Source organism: Pavona decussata, unplaced genomic scaffold, assembly GCF_977016875.1.
Source record: "Pavona decussata unplaced genomic scaffold, jaPavDecu1.1 SCAFFOLD_3, whole genome shotgun sequence".
NCBI lineage: Eukaryota > Metazoa > Cnidaria > Anthozoa > Scleractinia > Agariciidae > Pavona > Pavona decussata.
In genome coordinates this window covers 1,774,648-1,797,705 of record NW_028145427.1, presented here as the reverse complement: position 1 = coordinate 1,797,705, position 23,058 = coordinate 1,774,648, and the positions used below count along the sequence as shown (strand labels likewise).

Genomic DNA, 23,058 nt, shown 5'->3' with positions numbered 1-23,058 from the left:
TTTGGCCACTGTAAAAGGGATTCAAGTGTTGGCGTTTCGAACATTAGCCCTTCCTCAATTTGGCCACCGTAAAGGGATTCGAGTGCTGACGTTTTGAACATAAGCTCTTCGTCAGAGGCCAAGGGCTATAATGCACCGGGCGAAAAGTCAGCACTCGAATCCCTTTACAGTGGTCAATTTACCTTGTCAACTCTGTTGATTAAACCAAACTTTCTTTAGGAAGCTAACCCCCTTCCCTTTTTCTTTCCTGTCAGACTGGTTCTGTTGAAATGACTGAAAACGGCTTACGACAAAAAAATACTAATAAAAGGTGAAAGTTGTTTGGTGCAGTCGAAGCCACGTATATTTGTTTCAGTTCATTTTAAACTTCTGAAGCAGGGTTTAAATTCACGTCTATTTGAGTTTTGTGAGAAAATCCGACATAGAATTGTTCTGATCTATAGAGTTGCTTTTAATTATGTCAGACAAGATAATGTGTCGCCATATCAAGAGTTGCTTTTAATCATGTCAGACAAGATAATGTCGCCATGTCAAGCTGTTTATAGCCGCGTGAATGGGTTCGACGTTCGTGAGTTCAACAGTTGCATAGCAACTATTAAAATATCGTGCCACAATTAATATCTTTTTGCGAACACAATAACACTGACCAAGTGGCATTTTAATGACTTCAAGAACATAAACTGTCATAATATAAGTTCTATTTATTTTTGGAGTTCAGATGAGCTAGAGTTGCACTACATGAAACAAGTTTGATGGTCGAGAGTCTACATGCGATGGTGTCGCGAAGAGTACCAATTCGTCGAAAAAAATTGGCGCTATTGACTTGTATAGCTGTCATATTTGGTGTGATTTTTTGTTTTAATGGACTGGATACTGGAGCAGATGTTTGTGGATATAAGTAAGTATCAGCTTGGTCAGTTTTTAAAACGTATGAATTCTACGGCAGTTGGTCACTGTACACGGATCTACACGGGCTCGAACAATCAGGCCGAGAACACAAACTATTCGACAAAATACATGAAAAGTTCGAGCTACTTCGGGGTTTGAATAACTCAATTGAATGAAAGCTGGGATCGAAGTAATTGATCGGGTTGGATTTATCGAAAGTGTATATACTATCATAATCAAGTTCGTTTTATTTTTCCCATTGTGTTTCAAACCATATTCAACCCGGGATCAATTCAAAGCTTTAGAATATCCAACGTTTGCCCTTAGAATCGATTAAAGTTTTTCTATTTTCATCCGATTTTACAGCCATTTTTAACTACTTGTAAGAGCTCTCCGCCATATTTCTTGACCGGAGTAAATATTATTCCACAACAAACGAGAGCCGGATGTAAATATCAATTTTACGTCCGCAAAATCTCCATCGTTTCTAAGTAATGCTCGTGGCCGAACGACTGTTTACTGAATATTTGATTTGACGTCAGTGAACTGCCGGAGTGCGTGAACCAACAATGCCTTAAAGCATATGGAAAAAAAATACCGGTTTTAAGTGTTTCGTGTGACAGTGTATTTTGCTTTCGATTATCATATCGACAATATGTCCTTTCACTGAACCTTTGTGGATAGGAAACATTGAAATTTTGATTGACTTCAAGTTCATCTCTTGCAATTGCAAACGATCTACTTTCTTTGAAGTCATTAGTTTCTATTCTTTTGAATGTTTATCGCACTTTATTCATGAGTTTCATGAGTTCGATATGTTTAATGAAATATTGCTTTAGAAACGATTATATATTTAGAAATGGCTATTTTTGTTGAGCGATACTTTCACATCAAAAACAGAACGGATATTACGCATATATAAAAATGTTGACGTTTATTTTTATGCATTTTTATATTTTGCATGTTTCTGAGTGTTGGTGTATTTTTTGACTTTTAATTTGATCGAAGAATTTGGAGTGATTTATTTAGTAAAAGTACATACAATGCGCTTAGTTTTCACTAACCGTGATAGGGTACATGTGCTTAAAGTTGTCGGAAAGATAATTCCATGATGATGAACACAGCTAATACAGCTTAGATGGCCGCAATTTTGCTTCACTAACTACAGTTACATTATTGTACCGAGCAGAATTCGAGCAGAATTTTGAGCAGAGCACTCAGTTTTTACGAGCATTGCAGACAGGAAGAACACGCTAATTTACGAGCACGACAGAATTTATCCAAGCCGGCTAGTCACAGTTAAACTCGTCCACCAATTACAGTGCGTTGCTGGCTAACTAGTGTGGTTTGGCAATTTGGCATCGTTCGAAGAACATGAACATAAACTAATTCCTAGGCACGTTCTCAATTGAAGGTTGGTCACTTCTTCTGTCGACAGCACTGCGCGCGTATTTTCAAAGTACTCGGCATCGATCAACAAACATTTTCCTGGTGTTTTTATAGTTTTTATTTTTTCTGAGTTTGAAATTATTCGCGTCGATTGGTTCTGAGAATAGTATTCTTGCGATTCACAAATTCTGTCTTTTCATATAGACAATAGCTTCGACACCTTATTTATCTTTTGTATTTTATTTTATTATTATTGTTATTATTAATATTATCATTATTATTATTATTATTATTATTATTATTATTATTATTATTATTATTATTATTATTATTATTATTATAAATTTTTGTGCCGAGATCCATGTTTGTTTGTGTGTTTATTTCTGAATAGACATGTCAACCTTTCTTTTCTTCAATTTCCCAGATCAGCCACCCAGCTAGATTAGCTCTTGTAGTTATTTTGGGACGGATGGAATTTTACTTGATATGGTCGTTTAATTCTCGTAACTATTTCTTGTAAACTAAGGTAAATAAATTTCACTTGTTGCGCGCTAGTGTTGCATTGTGTTTGGGAGAATATTTGAGAATGCTTTGTGAATGTTTAATGTCATGTGAAATGTAACGAAATTCCTAGAGTTTTCTGGTCATGTTGCGGCCGATTTCACTGAAGTCGGAGACTCACAGTTCAGTTTAAAAAAGCTCGGAAGAAAGGGGATTGATCTATTACGCGTATATAATTTGATGCCAGTTGAAATGTAACATAGTCTCTTGAATGTAAATATTTAACGCATGCAAGTACTTCCAATTTCGCCCGAATATCGGTCTGTACGTGTACATGATACAAACACGAAAACGGGTTCGTTCTATAATTGAGATTCTGTTTATCCTTGTCTATGTATGGATTAATTTCAAAGATAATTGAAAGAAGCCCGAAAGAAAGGTGTTATACTAATGTTTGCGTTTGATATAGTATGGCATTCTAAACGACGTGGGGAGGGGGGAGGATCGTATGTTTTTCCATAGCTTTTACTGGATTGTTTGAAATGTTTCTGAGCTTCGAAATCCTTGCACAGAACACCTTAGAAATGAATGAAATTGCCAAAGGTAAGGGTGGTCTTGATTATATCAAATATTCCAGCAAGACATTGATCTTTCGCACCCGTTTTGCGGTTTATGTTACAAAAAGCTTTCAGGGTTTTGTTGTTACTTTCTTCAAACTGATGTAATTAAAAGGAACCATATTTACGACACCGCTTCGGAATTACAAACAATACTTCTCAAACTCATTCATCAAAGAAAATCATCAGCGTGACGGAGATTTAGTCCAGTTCTGGCCCAGGCGCCCCGGTATAATGCCTTCGCTCTTTGTCACGCCACGGCACGTTGTCGAAAGAGAACGCTGGCCTACCTACGTGTGGTGTCCTCTGTCCTTTGGGTATACCTCGAGAGGTTCGCCTATCGTTCTGGAAAATCGGAATATTTCGTTTCATTCGGTCATTTCTGCTCGTGTCATGTCGGTTTATGTGTGGAAACTCGTGAATTATCACACGGGTTGGTTTTTAAGTAGTTTGCGGTTAATCGTAAAATATAGTACCGCCCATTCGGAAAAATTAAATGGAAACCGCCCGACATCTGGCTTTCCTCCTTTGGAGTCGTCTTATGCCATGTGCACTTAATAGCACTCTAAATTGGAAGTTGCAAGGTGAAAAATGAACACGAAATGTAATTTACTAATAGTTCCTTTAATACGTAAACTTAATACGTAAAACTTATGAGCCCAGTTACCGGGCTGGCCCGGTAGGCGGGACGAATTTTGTCTTCTGTTCATATGGGAAATTTAATCCCGGTTACCGAGATGAAAACTGTCCTAAAGGCCCAAAATACCCGTGGACTTAACATAATATTTAATCAGGAGGCTTCAACACAAATACAAAAACATCCTGACTAGGAAAATCGGGAGGTTAACCCTGTATAAAGACAATTTCCTTGACTTATCAGCGACCTTACAAGCCATGCTCAGTTAAAATTGTTTCGTCCCGGTCAGTCCCGGTATCCCAGCTGGACTGTTCATATGGGAAAATTTTTCAGCTCAGTTACCGAGATCTCGGTCGCAAAAACCGAGATCTCGGTAACCGGGCCAGCCCGCCTTCACATATGAACACATCGAAATTTTTGTAAAGAAAAGTGTGGCGAGGCGAGATCTCGGAAACCGAGCCAGCCCGGTCGACCGGGCTCATATGAAGAGGCCAAAAGTATTCATCGATTTCGTCACTCTCAGGTCTTCCCGGCTAACATGTTCTTTCCCCGGCTTGTATTTTCCAATCGTCGATCTGTTGTCTAGTTGTTTGATATTCGGCTAGAGTCTGCAACTCAAAAAAGCTGCTGCTATTATAGAATTAGTGCGAAAACACTGGACGCGCTCTTCACTTATCATTCCGCATAAATCGTATTTCCCATAATTATGCCATTCCGCACGTCATGCCACATGCCACACCGTTGGAGACGTCACATTGCGCAGAAAGGTAAAAAATCTGTGGCACTGCAATAAAAATTATTTGCATACACTCTGTTTTTTTTTTTTATAAGAACGTCTAATTTTGGAGCTGAAGCTGAACGTTCTTGTATTTTTTTGCGATTTGAGGCTGAAAACGTTCTTAAGATGTTCTTAAATTACATGGTATACACTACATGTATTTCAGTAAATCAAGCATTGCCTGCTGAAATATGGTATTAAGAACTGCTGATTATGACAAACCGAGATGTGTGTCACCATTGTTAATGTTCTACGAAAAATGCCCTTAAGTATTTTGGTTAATTTACATTTGTTACCTTGATTTTATATACAGATTAACAAAATAAAAACGTTCTTAATCGACTCTCAGCCTGAGGTATTTTCTTAATACGTTCTTAAGATTTTGGTTAATCTCAGCCTTAACGTTCTTATAAAAAAGGTTCTTATAAAAAAAAACAGAGTGTAGCTAATGCAGCTTTGTTCCTCAACAAGGAACCTGAATCTGTTTTCTAATGTATTTAAAAACGCTCCTTTCAAACATCCAAACATTCCAGATGCATTTACACACGCATAAAAATGGGATGATGTCTGATAACGAAAGTCAATATGGTATGCAACATTTCAACCATTGCTCAAGTCACGCATGGTCAAATTATCCTGCAAATATGATCCAACCAAGAAAGCCAATTACTGCTCTTTTAATTTTCTTCGTTCTTCTTTTCGTGTTGGAATTGGTTTCCAGGTTATTCGAGAAACAACAAGAAAGAAAGGTTTGTTATTAACTCTTTGCTCTGTGCAAATGTTTACTTTTACAGTGTTCAAAGTATGACAGTTTACTGGCCTTACTGCAGATCATGCAATGTGATTTTTCACGGTTGTTTCTGTCCTTTAAAATCCACGATACTTGTGGAACGAACAACTCAGAAATTGTCCGATATAAAACTGTGAGATCTTGATTAGTAAGACAGTACAAATCCGTCAAACATGGGAGCAACCAGCACTGCAGCAGTTCCAAACAAACTTTAAGCATGCAGTCGAGTTGAGGTTCACGCAACGGACATTAGCTGCCATGGGCCTGCGATAAATTTCTCTGGATCCGATCAGTGTAAATGCAGGAACAAGATTTCTGGACGAGGTTTGGGAATTCCAACCATTGCTTTTAATTAATAATTTTTTTTGTACATAATGTTTAGAGGGATGGTATCACAGAGAGAGTCAAACACAAGACTTCTTTGTTCAGAAAAGCTGACCCTGGCTTGAAACACTCTTTGTTCTTCCCCGTCATAGCTCGTTTTATCAAAGGAAATCATAATATATATCGTCGTATTATAAGGTTGAAATTTAAACCTTTAACTACGGTCAGAAATTCCCACGTATCACACCTTTGAGCCGAAAACATGGGTCATAGATCAGGTCAAATTCTGTGATAAACTGAACGACACCCGCCTTTCTATGCAAGTGAAATGGCAGACGAATTAGGTCATAGGTTCGGCTCGTGTTGGTAGGGTTTCGGGTTATCTTTTTTCAAAATATGCCTGTGTCACTACTGACTGAAAAAAAATTCCTCTATCAATTCAGGCTATTCCAATTCCAGTTCAGGAATAACAGAAAAACCAGAATACTGATATCAGTTCCTAACAGAATGAACATCAACCTTCTTCCCAAAACAACGCGAATCCTCTTATTTCTGAGGTAACTTTATTCCGCGGTTTATTCTGCTGCCAGGCGCAGAATGAACGGAATACCATTTTGTCCATTCCGACTGACAGATTAGGCCCCAAAAGAACATGAATACCGTATATTCCTATTCCGGAATAGTCCCAAAAAAAGCGTACCCTTAGTAACCAAAATCATATGTCTGAAAAGAGCAAGATAAACCTTGACTTGATTATAGTTAGGTTGTCTTGTTTGATCATCTAGAGCTAATCTCGTACCCAGATGTTGTCTCTTTGGATATTGAAAATCCACCTTGTGCAATTCAAGTCGTAAGTAAATTCTTTTTGCTGCAAAATGTTGAGCACGCTTGAACACGCGCAGTCATGCAATGTGTCACACTCAGTGACACATTATGACGTCATTAACACGGATTTTACCAGGTGTTCTCTTCCAAAGAGAGAGAAGATCTAGGTTCGAGATATTTTTTAATAGCATTTTTACATTTTCACGAACTTTCAACTTTGTTTTACACTGGGTTATCCTGTACCGTCGACCAACGCATAAGTGTGCAGAGCACAGTAATATTCTCATTTGAAACTCGCTTTTATAAGCATCCTGTAATCGGCCCACCGACCTATACGTATACTGGCTAAAACAGATTCATGTCACGCCGACGTAAGCTGATACTAATCTTCACATTTAGCATAATAATTGTTTATTATATAGCGTTTCTGAGAAAACTATATCGATCGCTTGACCGCTAGAACCATGATGAGAGAACGATTGTTCAAAGAAGTTGAGGCAAATACACTTTTCAGCTTGCAATTGTTTTAGGTGGAAAAAAATAACATTGCCAATGTTTCAGCTTACAAACTTATGTAGCATACATTAAAACGCGGTCACCTACAATGCTTTGAACAACTGTACCTAACATTTTACGCGTTTTTGGCGGCAGTTTCAAAGACGTTAAGTATTGAAGATACGCGTCCAACTGTGAATCAAACGACTTCGATATGAATTGCTCTGGTAGTTGAATAGCTACCGTTTGACAATTCCCAATTTAACTATGATCTTCGGGAAAACACAAATCAATACATCGACCATCTGGTATTTTTATGACTTAGGTATGCTAATTATTTCTTTCAATTTGTGGTGTCGAGCTGAGATTAAGTTCGGTGATCGAATTAACCTACCCGCAATGGTTTCCAGAAAATTGCCCATTCGTGGCAAAACTTTGATGCTGTTTGTCTGTGTAGCCATCATTTTGGGTTTCACGTTTTATTTGAATGGATTGAACAACGCAGATGTTCTGGGATTCTAGTAAGTATTAGCCTTATAAGCTTTTATTAATAGATTTTGTTATTCGACGAAACACACACTACAGCATTTGATAGTAAGCGATAAGTTTGCCGAGAAATTGTTTGAGTTTTTGTGAAACGTTCTATACTATCCAGAGTAGGTTTCAATAACTTAAATCGAGGCAGGAGTATTAGGGGAACTGCTTCAAGAGCCCGAGATAATCGATGTGGGTTGATTTCGATGTGGGTTGAATTATCGAAGTTTTATATACCCAGTAATGTGATAGTTTTAATTCTGCCTGTTACGTTTAAGTCATATTCGAGCCATCAGACCTGATTCAGGTTTGCCTGTGAGATCAAACCTTGGAAATGAAATTATTATTGTTGTTATTTTTATTATTTTTATTTTTTTCTTTAATTTGTGGTTCTACTGGGCTACATGTTTTTAAGAGCACTCCGATGCCATATTCTGTGACAAGTGAATATTTATTCCACAAGAGACGCCAAACGTAAACATTGATTTCACGAAAATCGTATTGTTTCTGCGAAAAACTTGAGAACTGGACGATACAAAACGGTGTTAAGTATTTGGTTTAAAAAAAAAATCAACCTACATCAGGGAAGCACAATGAAAATACCTCTGTTTTGAAAACGTTGCTATCACAGGTCATTGTCGTTTGACAATGTATTCTTCGATCAACTCTTGTGCATACAAAACACTAAGATTGTGAATAGAATTTAATTTCGTTTCATTCCCAAGATCATTTCTTAAACTGACATTGTTTACTCTTTTGAATGGAGAGCTGTGAAAGGATATGACACATATTCTTTTGTTTAGTTTTATGTCTAATGAAATATTACGTTAGGAAAGATGATTTATTTCGGAGATAACTATTATTCGGTGTTGATCGCGGATATTTTCTTTGTAAGCAGCAGCACTGTTTAAAATACGAACAGCGCCGTGTTTTATTAAGTTTAAAAATACGAGAATTTTAATTTAGACTTGATAAAACACTGAGTGCTTTGAACAGCTTCAATAACTGTCCCCGGAGTATTTCCTTGAGTTTCTATAGTATTGTAATTGATGTATTTCGGTTTTAAAGCATAATTGATTCAAAAATGCCAAACAAAAGCAGCTTAAATAACAAAGGACGGTAAACTATAGCTGTGCAAATTATTTGCGATATGGTGAGACCAGAACACCAACCAGTCAAGCGGTTTGGAAAACTGTACCCTAAAAGATGTTTTCGGCCCGGTAAAACTGTGGAAGAAAGAGAAAGATGCTTGAGGGAAGTGTCTCCAAATCCACCCAAAGTTCCAGTGGGCCTTTATTGCATTTTGTTGGTGTTGTTGTTTCCAAGCTCTCTTTGAATTGCTAATTAGGATGAATGAACGAACGAACGAACGAACGAACGAATGAATGTAACTTCTTTACATGAAAGCCGTATATTAAGCGATAATATAATTTACATCTTCCAATATATCTAAAATACTTTTACATGGATAAAAAGATCACTGAAGCGACGGTCTGGCGGCGTTTGACAGGTTCTTTTTAAAAATAGCTTTAGATTCTGAAGTTCTTAAACTCAGAGGGAGAGAATCTCACCCCCCCCCCCCCCCCGGGGGGTAGTGAAATTAAACCTTGTAGCACTCAGTTTTTGTTGCTACTTTAAAGAAGAGAAGTAGCTACTATGTCATCGAAAGTAAGTCCGTAAGTGGTCCAATCTTCGGATTGTGTTCGGAACATTTATCGGTTTACCCGAAGTTGGGTCGAGTTCACCACGTCAGGTTGTCGAGATCTCAGTCGGCTTTATTCGTAGATCCTTGTATTTCAATTCAAATTGGCTGCCGCTTATCTCATGCGTGAATTTTCATGGTGGCAGTTGTAGTTCTTGGTACGAAAACACAGGTTTTCAATACTGTAAATCAAAAGAATAACTTCAAAGGAACACTCGGCTGCTTAAAAAGAGGAAATCAGTGAGTTCATAGCGGAGAAATGCCTGTTCGAGATTGTGTCAAGGCGAAACATGTGCGATGGGAAACAAGATCTGCAAATCATCACGTGAGCTGTAGACGATCTCGGAAATTTTTGTGTGCCCTGGGAATCCACTTAACAAAATACTACAGTTTTGAATGTGAATTTCACCGTGCTTTATGTTAAATTGGTCAATTTGTCATATTTCATATAGCTTTGGCGAAATTTTCGAAAAGCGAGAAATTGTGCTTTAGTCATGTTTAGTGACTCGCAGCTTCACTGGAGGCGAAAATTGAACGAATTTGCTTTTCAGGCGTGAACACAGGTCTGTCTGAATAAATTTTTTAATTAAGAAGGCTTATTGCCTGTTTATCTGTGTGTCTTGATTCACGGAATTTCTTCACCATGCGATCTTATGTAAACCATGGGAGAGCCAAACCATATCTATTACTGTCCCCTAGCCTGTGTATTAAAGTGTAAACAAACCGAAAGCCTCCAGCGCATACCAAATTCGCCCATATGACAACACGATCAAATTACGCTGCACAATTTTGGCACTGACTAGAACAGTTCATTAACCCCTCTGAATTTTATACAACATTGCTTCTTTACTGCAATATTCGACAAAAATAAAGCAGTAGCCACCTGCAGTCATAGACTGCCTTTTATTTTATTTCCTTCCTACAGAAGCAGCTACATCTAGTCCTCGACTACCTATTTTTGGAGTATGAGTCACTTCTATGAACATTTTATATAAAATTCCATGTTCATTAGTATTCTTTATATAAAATGTTCATCCTAATTAGCATTTCATTGTTTCAGTCATTCAACCCCTCCACAGATTTTTCAGTTTGATGAATTTTTTCCGCTTATAAAGGTCGTTGCGCGTGACTAAATTCGTGCATCCAATTGGACAATATGCCTACTCAATATTTATGAGTCATGTTTTGGAGGAATATTCAGTGGGTTTATATTTAACTTTTGTCCCCAAAAGATAATTTTATACAGAAAAATACAGTTAAAATCAGTGCAACCTTTAGATTCAAAGTGACTAGAACGGGGAAGGAAACTGAATTGAAATTAAACCGCTTTATTTTACGTCCCTTCAAAATACGACTAAAAATTTCCAGCGGCAATGTTGGTTTTTCTATTCTACCTGAATTCTCGTTAAGTTAAGAGTAAAAAGACTGCCCGGATGCAAGATCTGTTTGTAGCAATAAAGGGAGGGGGGAGGAGAAACGACCGACTACAAATTTAATGTTAGGTGTAACATAATTTTTCTTTCACTTGTGAGTAGTTTTGTTAGTTTAGTTTCACATCACTCGAAGGTTTTGATGCCTTGAATGAAACAAAAAGACTTCAACAAATAACAAAACAAAAAAGAAACTGGTACATGTACTAATAATAATGACTTCTTTAAAATAAGTGTCGAAATATTGTGCACTTAAAATTAAATAAGCGTGGCATGGCGGACGCTTACAGTGGGGACACTCGAACCGTGAACGACTAAGGCTTTTTTGGACTTTTTCTCTCTGTGCAATATAAACAGACTAAAGAAAATTTATCACTCGCTAAGAACTTTACATCTTTTTTCTGATTCAATGTTGTTAATATATATATTTAGCCAAGCCTAAAAGCGGAGCTCCAATGTTTTTCATAGCATTTATAAAAATCTGCTTAGTATATATATGAACGTAATAACCTTACCAGTTCCTCATCCTTTCTGCAGTTATATCAGTTTTAGTGCATATGCAGCAAACTGCCCAGACAATAACAATGCAATGCAGAGGGCAAATTTTTTTTGAATGCTGATTTGTTACAATAGAGGCTGGCTGAACACGCCAGTTCTACATTCCGTTGGTTTCTTAATTTTGTGTCCAAAAACTACGACTTCTTTCAAGTTATTTGGAGTTCGACTGTTTAAGCCGGGTTGTTTGTACCACAAATACATGGAAATCAAGTGCTGCAGCTAGAAAGGGAATTCCTAAACGTTAGTTTTCGTGTTTCTTACAGGAATGAGCAAAAGCCAGATTATTTGTGTCAAAGCTAAAAACTTGGATAGGATTGACATTTGTTCAGTTGAGAAACTGAAATCAGTCATGGCGACCATGCAAGTGCTTTCAACTCGCTACTTCTTCTTACAATTAGCAATTATCCTGCATAATCGCGCGGAATATCGCCTGATACTTAGCCGACGAGTTGGCTAAAATCAGGCGATATTCCGCAAGATTGAGCAGGATAATTGTTTTATTATTCAACACATTGATAACAAAGCACAGATTTATAGCAGAAAAGCTGAACTTTATTTCTCAAAAAAAAAAAAAAGAAACTGGTAACATTTTCCCGCGCGCGGACCGGCATGAATGAAAGTGGCAGCTTTGTTCAAGTTTGAATGAAACCGAGAGCGTTTTGCATCAAGCTCAGTAAAAAATTGAGTACTCGTCTTGTGCGCCAATCGCTCCGGCAAGATTTTCTACAAATTTCTAGCACCAAAAGCTAAAGCCAAGCAGTATTTTGAAGCTGCAAAGGATTTGTTGTGTCAGCTGGGCCGAGCTGAAAGACTGGAAATGCTTTTCCACGATTTCTCGGGTGAGTGTTTCTTTGTTTACTACGCAAGCAATTTCACGATCTTTCCTCAGTGTTTTGACAAACGCATCTAGTGCCTTGTTGCTTGCAAGAACTTTTGATCCTTTATGAAACTAAACGGTTTTTCAAGCGGCTCTAGATCTGATGTTTCTGAGAACAATTACTTTGTACGAGTTCCGTCTATCTTTTTGTCTGCCAGATAGCTAAAATTTCTCGAGGCACTTCAGTGCGAGCTCGGATTTTCTCAGGTGGTTTTCCCCATCTCTTCAAGACGAGTTGAGATCTCTGTTTAACGGTTTCGAGAACCAATCTAAGGAAATACATGTACTGGAAGAAAGAATTTTCGTTTACAAATGATTTGTAAACGGCCGTCGAATTACACGTCATGATAATATTTTTTTGTGTAAGAGCAAGTTACCGGCCCGGGGGAAAATGTTTGGAAATTCAAAACTGTGTCAATTCTGCTCCTATAGTAATAATTCTAGTCTCGTCAACCAAATGGAAAATACGGGAAAATAGTCTTTGGTGTATGGTAGAATTATTTCAGAGCTTTTAAACTTGTGTCTGTTTATAAACGCATGAGAGCCGTGTGGTGTGAATGAAAAAAACACGGCCACGAAACAATATTGTACAAAAATTAATTTCTAAACGAATATCGATGGTATCGAGAATTTAATAAACGATAAAAGCATCTGCGTAAAGCTTTAAACACATAACATAAATAAAATTATCGATTATCAATTATCGTTTACAAATGATCTGTAAACGGCCGTCGGAATCACGTAAACATGACATTTTCTGCGAGAGCAAGTAAGCTCCCAGGGAAAAATGTTTGGAAATCCAAAACTGTCTCAATTCTGGTCCAATAGTAATAATTCTAGTCTCTAAATAAACGTTAACAAATGGAGAATACGGGAAAATAGTCTTTGGTGTTTGGTAGAATTATTTCAGAGCTTTTAAACTTATGTGTGTTTACAAACACATGAATGCCGAAAGGTGCGAATCAAAAAAACACGGCCACGAAACAAAATGTTCAAAAATTAATTTCTACACGAATATCGATGGTATCGAGAATTTAATAAACGATTAAAATATCTGTGTAAAGCTTGAAACACGTAACATAAAGGAAACTTATCGATTTTTTTCCGGGAAGAAACCTTTTTGGTTTACAAATGATCTGTTGAAACGGCCGTCGTAATCACGTAAACATGGTATTTTTTGCGAGAGCAAGTAAGCTCCCGGGGAAAAATTATCGGATATTAAAAACTGTGTCAATTCTGCTCCTAATTAGTAATAATTCTAGTCTCTAAGTTTAAGAAAAGGAGAATACCGAAACGTACTCTTTGGTGTTTGGTAGAATTATTTCGAATATTGCTGGTATCGAAAGCGATTAAAGTATCTATGCAAAGCTATTTTAGAGTTTTAAAAGTTACCATCACTGATCACGAACGGGTGATATAGGCAAATGTGAGGCTTCTTTAAACTTAAGCTTACTTTTCTTTTCTGGTCGGCCTGCTCTAACTTGCTATCCGTCGCTCTCTTCCACGTTCAACGTTGCTTGATCGTTTCGCTTTTTTGTTTTCTTTTTCTCTCTCTTTCTCTTCTGTCCACGTTTGTCAACATATCCAACAAATACGTATAAATTGTCTTTCTGTTTTTTGTTCTTTAGCATTTCTGTTGTAAACGCATCTTGCCAAACTATCTCGCCATGCAACTTCCCGCCAAACAAACACGGGCGCATTAGCATTGTGGGATTGCGTACGGACGGTCGGACGGTCGGGCGGTCGGACGGTATGACCTCATAACCAAACCAAAATTTCTCCCATTCACGGGTTACCAAATTCTCTTAGCTATGGGGCTCCGCTAAAAAAGGTCGGATTCATTGTTTTGAAGGGAGTTTCTGATTGGACAGCATTTGAAAAAAAAGGCGAAGAAAAGCCTTGACTGTTCACGGTTCGAGTGTCCGCACTGTAATCAAATCTTCACGGTAACGCGCGAGCTAATCTCGTACCCAGATCTCCCACATCCCTGAACCGACTGAGATCTGGTTACGAGATTACACGCGAGCACGCCTGCATGAGACGCGAAGGGTACTTGATCCGGGTAACCCGTGACAATCGTAATACCGGATCGCCCAGGCTTTCGCTATATTCATAAACATTTAATTTAGCGAATGTTTTATTTCTAATCTACTATTCTCCATCTGTCATTTTAGTGACACAAAACTTCTTTATCCTGGTGAAGACAGTACAGACTGGAGATACGACAAGTTGTTCAAAACTTTACTCGATGACTCGGTCGACGCCGTGGCTGCAACGTGCGAGCCTGTGAATAAAATTTTATTTCTGAAGACACACAAGACCGGATCCAGTACAGTGACTAATATATTAAACCGTTACGGTGACAGCAGGGATCTCATGTTCGCGTTGCCTGTTGGAAGACGCAACTACCACTTTTTCTGGCCTCGCCCGTTTCGACTTAGGTACGTTATGGCATTTGCAAGGCAACCAGATATTCTCTGCAATCACGCTAGATACAACAAGGCGCCGATGCACTGGCTTTTTCCAAAGGGAACAACTCGCTACATCACTATGCTGAGAGATCCAACTGAACAATTTGAATCTATTTTTAATTTTTTCAAACTCCAAAGGCGTTTCAGAGATTTACAAAACCTGACGTCTGCATTGCCGCGTTTTGTTGCGAATGCGACATTTTATTTTGACAAAGTGGAGCGGAACGTGTCTGGCTTGTCGACTTTGTTAAAAAACCCAGCGTTGTTTGAACTTGGACTTGACACAAGATATCACGGGGATTTCACTGTGGTGCGAAACTACATTCGTTTTCTTCAACGAGAGTTCGACCTGGTAATGCTGATGGAATACTTCGATGAGTCGCTTGTGCTCCTTAAGCGACGTTTTTGTTGGAAAATAGAGGACATTTTGTATTTTAAACTCAATGAACGGAGAAACAGAGAAAAGCAGGAACTTTCTGAACTCACAAGAGAACAAATTCGGAAGTGGAATTCTGGTGACTTCCTACTGTACGACGTTTTTAACAAAACTCTGTGGAAAATGATAGAACAGGAAGGTCCGGACTTCTATAAAGATCTTGCGCTCTTTCGAAAAGCGAAAGAAACCATGGAGAAAACTTGTTTACAGGAAGGAAAATTTTTGACCCGGCCTTATACTGGAAGGCTAGTGAAGGGTTATGCATTAAAACCAAATCTCTCAAGAGAACTACGTGAGACTTGCAACAAAATGATTATGAACGAGATTCCCTTTGTACAACATCACCGCAACAAAATGTTTAGGTTCTATCAAGCTATTGACGACACGGTAAATCAACCATATTTTTAACTCTCTGGAAGTTGAACGATGGACTGGTTGGTTCCTCGTTTGAATACTCTGAAGGGAATTAGCCTTAAGGGAAAAAAACGAATTTATATCGACTGTTATCACGTTATATGCATAAGTCATTTCCAGTAGTGCTCCCCCACCCCCACCCCCCCTCCCATCTCTCCCAGACATCAGGATTTTTTGACAACATACGGGCAAACCTACGGTGAAGACAAGCAACCTGTTCTAATGGCCCACAGTATGGCTTTAACAACTAAGTTGAATATTTCCTTTCTGGAATAACCTTCATTCTCATGAAACTAATTCAAGGCAACTAAGTATCAGATAAGTCTTATTTCTCGGCTCCACTGACCGTTCGTATGCCATCTCATTTTGTCCTTCCTACACATGGTTGACCACAAATTTATCACCTTTTGTCCGTGGACTAATCATTGAGAGGAAGTAACAATGCTGTGGGATGAAAATCGTGAGCCCGTCAAATGCCCCCGGGGTAGACTCATGCCCAACTCCCTGGGACGGACAATTTAGGAAAATTTCCTTCTAATGCCCCGGCGGGAGTGAACACTACTAAAATAGACTAATGTAAAATTATGTTATCGTTATGTTGTTATTAAGTTACCATGTCATTTCCATTTCATGTCATTTTCATTTGGGCGTGGATAATCAATGCCAACGATAGGAGACCCACTCTCCGAAAAACCCCGATGTATCAACTTTTTTTTAGTTAGTTTCGACTTGTCTAAACTCTCCTATTAATTTCCACACCAATTTTTTTCACGCTAATTTTGACGCAATTTTAGCAATTGTTTTGGCGTTACGACAATTTGACTTCTTGTTTGATAATTTGGCCTTCTTTCAGTGAAGGGGCGGGGCATCGGTGACTTCTACATTTACTGATTACGAGCTGCTGCGTACCATCCACAGTCCACACAGTTCTGTAAATCATATTTGATTATTCTGTCATAGATAAAATGTGGTACACAAATAAAATGATCATGAACACACGTGCTACAAAAGGCTGTCTCAGTACTCAAAGAGATAAACATGCCCCCACCCGACCCTCTCCCTCTTAGATTGCAACGTTGTTCCTTGTACCCTTAATGCCGCTTGGCCGTTTTATGCTAGAGACCCCTTATCCGTCTGGACGAACTTGCGCAAAAATTTGTTCGTCTGGTTAGGCGTCTCTAGCATAAAAACGGGCACAAGACGCATTTTGCGTCTGAGACAAACTATCTTCCGTTGAGCGTCGTTCAAGACGCACAACGGAAGATAGTCCGTCCAGACGGATTTTGCGTCCTCTATTAAAATGGCCATTGAATTTCAACGTTGGTGTCAGAAATTGACGTTCGCTGAGAGCAGAATCAGAATCGATTTTTTTCCATGAGGAGCTGTTCGGACATGTTTCCGTGGCGTGACACACCAATTACCAAGCAAGAATGAAATATGAGCGACTAAAAGTCGCTCAACCGTAACGGAAAATGATTGACAGTTAAGCGGACTACAGTCCAGCATGCAAAGCGTTTGACAAGAATTCTAGATGTTCCCTCTTCCTGTGCAAAGCCTGAAGCATTAGGCTGATTGGAAAAGAAATAAAGTGACAGCCGCGTTTCGTATAGAACCACGAGGCGGGAAGGAGTACTTTTCGCGCTTCCCGACTGTTCAGAAAACTTCCCAAGTGCTTCGCCTGACCAAACAATGCACGAGGAACAAGCTTTGTTTTATTTCTTTCATTTTTTTTTTTGAACGAGAAATCTTTATTGGTGCAGAAATTCAACATAGTACAACATTACAAAAAGAAAAAGAAATAAAAACACAAGAAAAATACAAAGAAAATAAAACAGAAAGTGTTGGTTACAATCTAAATATAATTATAGACTAATTACAATGTGCTATAATAGAAAAAGAAAGTAATACAGACAAATTACATACGAAAGAAATACTTAAAGAAAAGCGCTTAAATAAAGTCTTTCCATTTCCTATTGAAATTGTCGGTGTTTTTATTTTGAACAGCTATTAGTTGAAGAGTATCCAATTTGTTTTTTAAAACAGAAGGGAAGCCATCAAAGGGTACATCATCGGAGTCCTGGGTTTTGCAGAAGATATAATACTTGGCTACAAGGGTGATGTAATTTAAAATATAAATTTATATTCTTTAGCGTTATCATGCCACCCAAAAAGAATGTCACGTTCGGTGAGAGTCATGATCTTTCGGTGATTTTCGAACCACCAAATTCGAAAAGCAGTCCAAAACTTGAAATTACAGGACACCGGTAGAAAAGGTGAGGCAGCGTTATACTTTGTGATTGAATTTTACATAAGTGACAGGTTTCGGAATCACATAGCTTCATACGAAAAAGGGAAAACCTAGTCGGAAATATGTTGTGGATAATTTTATATTGAAAAATTTGAAGCTTTGTTTCAAGCGTGGTCACAAAGGGGAGGTTATGAACAATTTTTAGGCAATCTTTGGAGAAACCATAGCGTAATAATCTTGGTTCAGCAGTTGGAGGTTGAAAATAGTGATCTATTATTGCTGTATAAACAGGGCGGGTGGTAATATTTTTGGGCAGAGCTCGAGAGGGTTCCTGTAACACGTTTTCATTTTCAATTGGTGTTCTTGTGGATTTGAAAATCGTTTCCAACTCGGTGGAATGGCGTTTATTAAACCATAATAGGTAGTGAAAGGAACTTTTAGATGAAAAGTTTGTTGAAATATATCGTACGATAAGAAACTAAGGTCTTCATTGAGTAAGTCGTTAATATAAGTAATTCCACTTCGGTGCCATTGTTCTAAGTAGATCATGTGTTTATTAATAAGAATGTTTTGGTTCGATTTCTGTGATCTTTCATAATGACTTGTTCTCAAAATGGGACGTATAAATTATGCCTTAACTATTTCGCATTAAAAGCAAGCTCAAAACAAGAAACAAAATTTTACTCAACGGGACGTTATTCGGTATTATTATAGATTGCTACTGTTGTTTGCCACTTCCTGACTAAATGACAACCTCAGGCAGATGGGTACTTGGTACTACACTTTCTTTCTCTTAGTGTGCCTGTGTCAATACTGAATAATACATCATTCTCATTTGTTCACCAGCCTTAAAATATTACAAAACATTTCCTTTCATTGCGCATATGCCACTCATTGACATTCCAATCCTAGCAGTATACAGGATGTTTGTACCATGAACCTAGTTTGATGGTCTTAGCTCCCACGAGTCTCCTGTAGCTCAGTGGTAGGGCATCCGAACTAGTAATCGAGGATTCTGCCCACGCCGTATTTGAATGTTTCTAACTTTTTTTTTTTTGGGGGGGGGGGGGGGTATTTTAGCACAGAGCGCCATCAAACTTCATGACTTTTACAGAAATTTATCTGGGACAGGCGCTCTTGACTAGGAGCTGGAGCCGCCGAATGACAATTATGACATAATTCCCACGTGATATAACGTCATCACCTTCCGTTGTGGACATCAAAGAAAACATTTTTTTTCCACGTACTATTTATTCTCAAAATGTCGCTGACATTCATATTCAGCAGGAGAGATCACGACCTAAAATATCAAAAACCAAAACGTTATATAATTAAATTATAAATAAATCATGCAGTATTTTCATTGTAAAAAGTCCATTTGGTTTGCAGAGATATCAACATCCTCTTGTCGTTTGATCAATTTCTCGCGAAGATAGTTCATATACGGAACTTCGTTCATGATCATTTTGGCGCAAATTTCACTCATTTCTTTTGAGATACTTGTTTTGACTGCATAACCCCGAACCTGTTTTCCTTTGAATGGACTCGTCAGAAATTCTCCTTCCTGTAAACACGTTTTTTCCATGGATTCCTTTTCTTTTCGGAAGAGCGCCAGATCTTTATAAAAGTCCGATCCTTCCTGTTTTATCATTTCCCACAGAGTCTGATTGAAAACATCGTACAAAAAGACGTCTTCCGAATTCCACTCCTGAATCAGCTTCTTTGTATGACTTCTAATATTCTGCTTTTCTTTGTCCGTCCTTTCGTTTACTTTAAAATATAAAATATCCTCAGTTTTCCAACAAAAACGTCGCTTTAGGAGCACAAGTGACTCATCATAGTATTCCATGAGCATTACAAGGTCGAATTCTTGTTGAAGAAAACGGACGTAGTTTCGCATCGCAATGCGATTCCTGTGGTATTTTGTGTCAAGTCCAAGATCAAATAACATTGGGTTTTTGAGCAGATTAAAATAACCAGACCCGTTTCCTTTCTTCAAATAAAATTCTGCATTTTGAAGAAAACTCTCGAAGGTTGGCGTAACATTTTGTAATTCCTGAAAGCGCTTGCCAAATTGATAATAGTTGAAAACAGATTCAAATTGTTTAGTTGGTTCCCTGAGCAACGTGATGTAGCGAGCTGTCCCCTTTGGAAAAAGCCAGTGCATTGGAGCCTTGTTGAATCTGGCGTGATTAGAAAGGATATTTGGTGCTTGGCCGATAGGCATTGTGTAATTAAGTAAAAACCGATGAGGCCAGCTAAAATGCCGATTCCCTTTAACAGGCAATGCAAACAACAAATCCCTGCTATCACCATAACGATTTAAGATATTAGTCACTGTACTTGATCCTGTCTTATGAACCTTGAGGAACAGAATATTGTTCACTGGCTTGCATGCAGCTGGCCTACCATCTTTTGACGGTCGCAAAACCTTGTCGGAATTCCACTTTGAACTTCCTTTACAGTCACAAACGTTTCTTGGTCTAAAAGAGACGGAGAGAGGATAGTACATATAACTGCTCAGTTGCCAAATTACCCCCTTCCTATTAATTATTTTTTGAGCGCTTAATCATGGTGGAGTAAATTGGTAAGGTGTTACGGGGATGGGGGGGGGGGGGGGGGAGGGGGGATACTCCCAAACAAATCAAATAGGGTTGTGCGGCCCGCTTTCCAAAACCCTTACCCTATTTATGACCAAAATCTGCGATTTTCCCTACCCTATTTATGACCTGACCAAAAATTTGATACCCTATTTATGACCTGATAGTGTCTGGTCAACTTCAGTTCAAAAACCCCTCCAGCCCAGCGCGTGACAAGCCGTTGCGGCACCTACACACTTGCCGTAAACATCATGATGAAGAAGTAGCTTCTTTTTCTTCTTCTTCTTCTTCTTCAAAAAAAAAAAAAAAAAAAACGAAGAAGATTAAGACTTGAGCTGCATACACCTGAAGCAGAGATTCCATTTCCATGACTGACAAAAAGGACGGCTCGCCGGCCTGTCTCAAACGCAATCTTGTTGCGTCCACAGGACACCCAGGAAAAATGTGTACGGCTATGTTTTTATTTTCCCACTCCATGGGCTTCAAAAGTCATAGTGACTGAAGCTTTAGTCAACAACAACGCAGGACAAACCCTTTCAGGAAAAGTATAGATGGCAAGAAAGACTGAGGAATGGCATTAATTTGCAACCAACAATGAACTCTCGAGAAAGTGGTGAAAAGGAAAATACCTTTTTCATGTTTAATGCTTCGAACAGCAGTTGGCACATCAGTCATTTTCAAAGCAAAAATCGCAATCAAAGAAATCAAATTAAGACAAAAACGGAACAAAAGGAAAAAGAAAATTAAAGAAACGGAACGTGACTCGAACTTGACTCGGGCTCGAAGTTGACTCGTACAACGAGTCACTGACGAGTAAACTCATCAAAGTAGCTTCAGTTTAATATACCTCTTCGTGCTCAAGTGCCATGACGCAAAATTTGCATGTCACTTTCCAAACTCTATATTCAATCTCTTGCTTTCAGGGGAAATGATGCTATGAAAGTCAACGGCATTTCTAAAATATTATTTGGTGATGCAATGAGCTAGACAGCTAAAGAACTAAACGGGTCAAGTTTCTTTAAGCTAGTATTTTACTTAGATTTTCTAGTTGGGTGCTTTTCAGGGCACGACAAGCTTTCGTTTCAATTCACTGATCAGTGAGTTTGGTCAAGAAATGCTGAGAAAAAGGTAACACAGCAAGCTACTGAAATACGTACACGGTGGTTACGGTCCTGAAGCTAAAGAACTGTTTTCAAAATTATCAATAAGATGTTTTTAAGCTGCCACTGCGGATCACCCGGCACTCAGTTGACAACGACATGATTTCAAAACCACGCTTAGCTTTGCGAATTCCTTTCCGGTTTCTCAGAGTTACTTATCTCTGAATATGTTTTACAAGCAACCTTAAAGTCCACTCACACATGAATAAGCCGTTATGGTTCGTTTGCTCATAAAAACTGACCTCATGGTCTTTGCACTGACACTCGTTGCTTTTCAGACCACAGCTTAGGAATGAATAAAGCGGTACTAACACACATTTAGAGTCTGCCATTTAAAACTTCTGCTTACTCGGCAATATTATCGTAGCCTTAGCAGCAGCGGCGTCGACATCAACAAAATTGAAAATATAAATTCACGTTTCTTGAACTACTTTGCGATTATTGCAACTCGTTCAACATGTACAATGTGACCACTAAAGTATCCAGGAAAACTACTGCTATGAACCGGAGGCGATCAAGTTCGAGTGAAAACTTTACCGTTGGCGCTGAGCACGCGTTCTCTAAAAAACTATTGAATTTGGTCATTTCGATTCACGACAATTTTTGCAGAACACGTACCTAAACAAAATGTAACAGTGTTTCTCACAGTAAATCGTACAGCGAGCTTTTTGACATTCTCATTGTGCCGTCGCCTTAGTTAAAGAAGCTTCTTAACCTTCGTGTTCTCAGACTCCCTGCCCAGATAAAATATCGTACTTACTGAACTCCCCGACCAAATGCTTGGTTCACCCAGCAAAAGGAAACCAACAGTGTGGTGAAGACGGTTATCGAAATGAAAATATAAAACGCCACGTTTTTGGCACGGACCGATTCGAGATTGCAAGCCATGACAAACAAAACAGGCTTCTCCTGACAAAATTGCGGAAGTTTTTGGTTATTTATCATGCGTGGTTTAACTTGATAACTTATTATCATACTGATTCATTATTGCAACGTCATGATCAACGCATTGTGTACAGATGGTTACAAGGTAACCACTTTGAAAACTATTTTAAATGCATGGCTAGTCAAACAGATAAAGTCAATAGCAGGTGGAATATACGTGCAGGATTTCAGCAGCTCACTCTGAGAATTCTATTTCCTTATACTTTCTAGTGACCGTCGAAAACGGTGAAGGTTGGTTGTTTGGCTCACTGGTTTTATAAGAATTCTACATCACGCTCACTGTGCGTCTTATCCGATGTTTTCTTTTGCAGCGCTAAATATTCATTTCTGATCTGTCAAACTGTGATGATTCTAGTTACCGCCAGGGGCAGTAATTTAATTTAGGTAGCTAAAGTGAATGTGCTCTTAAGTATTAGAGATTGAGCGGTTAAATTTTTTA

The 23,058-nt window shown here is 38.4% G+C and overlaps 2 protein-coding genes across 3 annotated transcripts; one reads left to right on the top strand and one right to left on the bottom strand.

Moving 5' to 3' along the window:
* The first annotated feature begins 274 nt into the window (after positions 1-274).
* Positions 275-16,711, top strand: LOC146489827 (galactose-3-O-sulfotransferase 2-like). 2 transcript variants are annotated; one of them, XM_085102967.1, is made up of 2 exons: positions 275-898; positions 14,520-16,711. In XM_085102967.1, the coding sequence occupies exons 1-2, from the start codon at positions 753-755 to the stop codon at positions 15,658-15,660; spliced, it is 1,287 nt and encodes a 428-aa protein (XP_084959093.1). In that variant the 5' UTR covers positions 275-752; the 3' UTR covers positions 15,661-16,711. The 2 variants fall into 2 exon arrangements, with proteins under 2 accessions (XP_084959093.1, XP_084959088.1); XM_085102962.1 differs by lacking the exon at positions 275-898 and adding an exon at positions 7,359-7,765.
* A 2,272-nt stretch (positions 16,712-18,983) lies between these two features.
* On the bottom strand, positions 18,984-22,587 carry LOC146489826 (galactosylceramide sulfotransferase-like). Its single transcript, XM_085103136.1, has 2 exons — positions 22,435-22,587; positions 18,984-20,397 (listed from the first exon to the last, which is right to left on the bottom strand). The coding sequence occupies exons 1-2, from the start codon at positions 22,560-22,562 to the stop codon at positions 19,275-19,277; spliced, it is 1,251 nt and encodes a 416-aa protein (XP_084959262.1). The 5' UTR covers positions 22,563-22,587; the 3' UTR covers positions 18,984-19,274.
* Between the last annotated feature and the right edge of the window lie 471 nt (positions 22,588-23,058).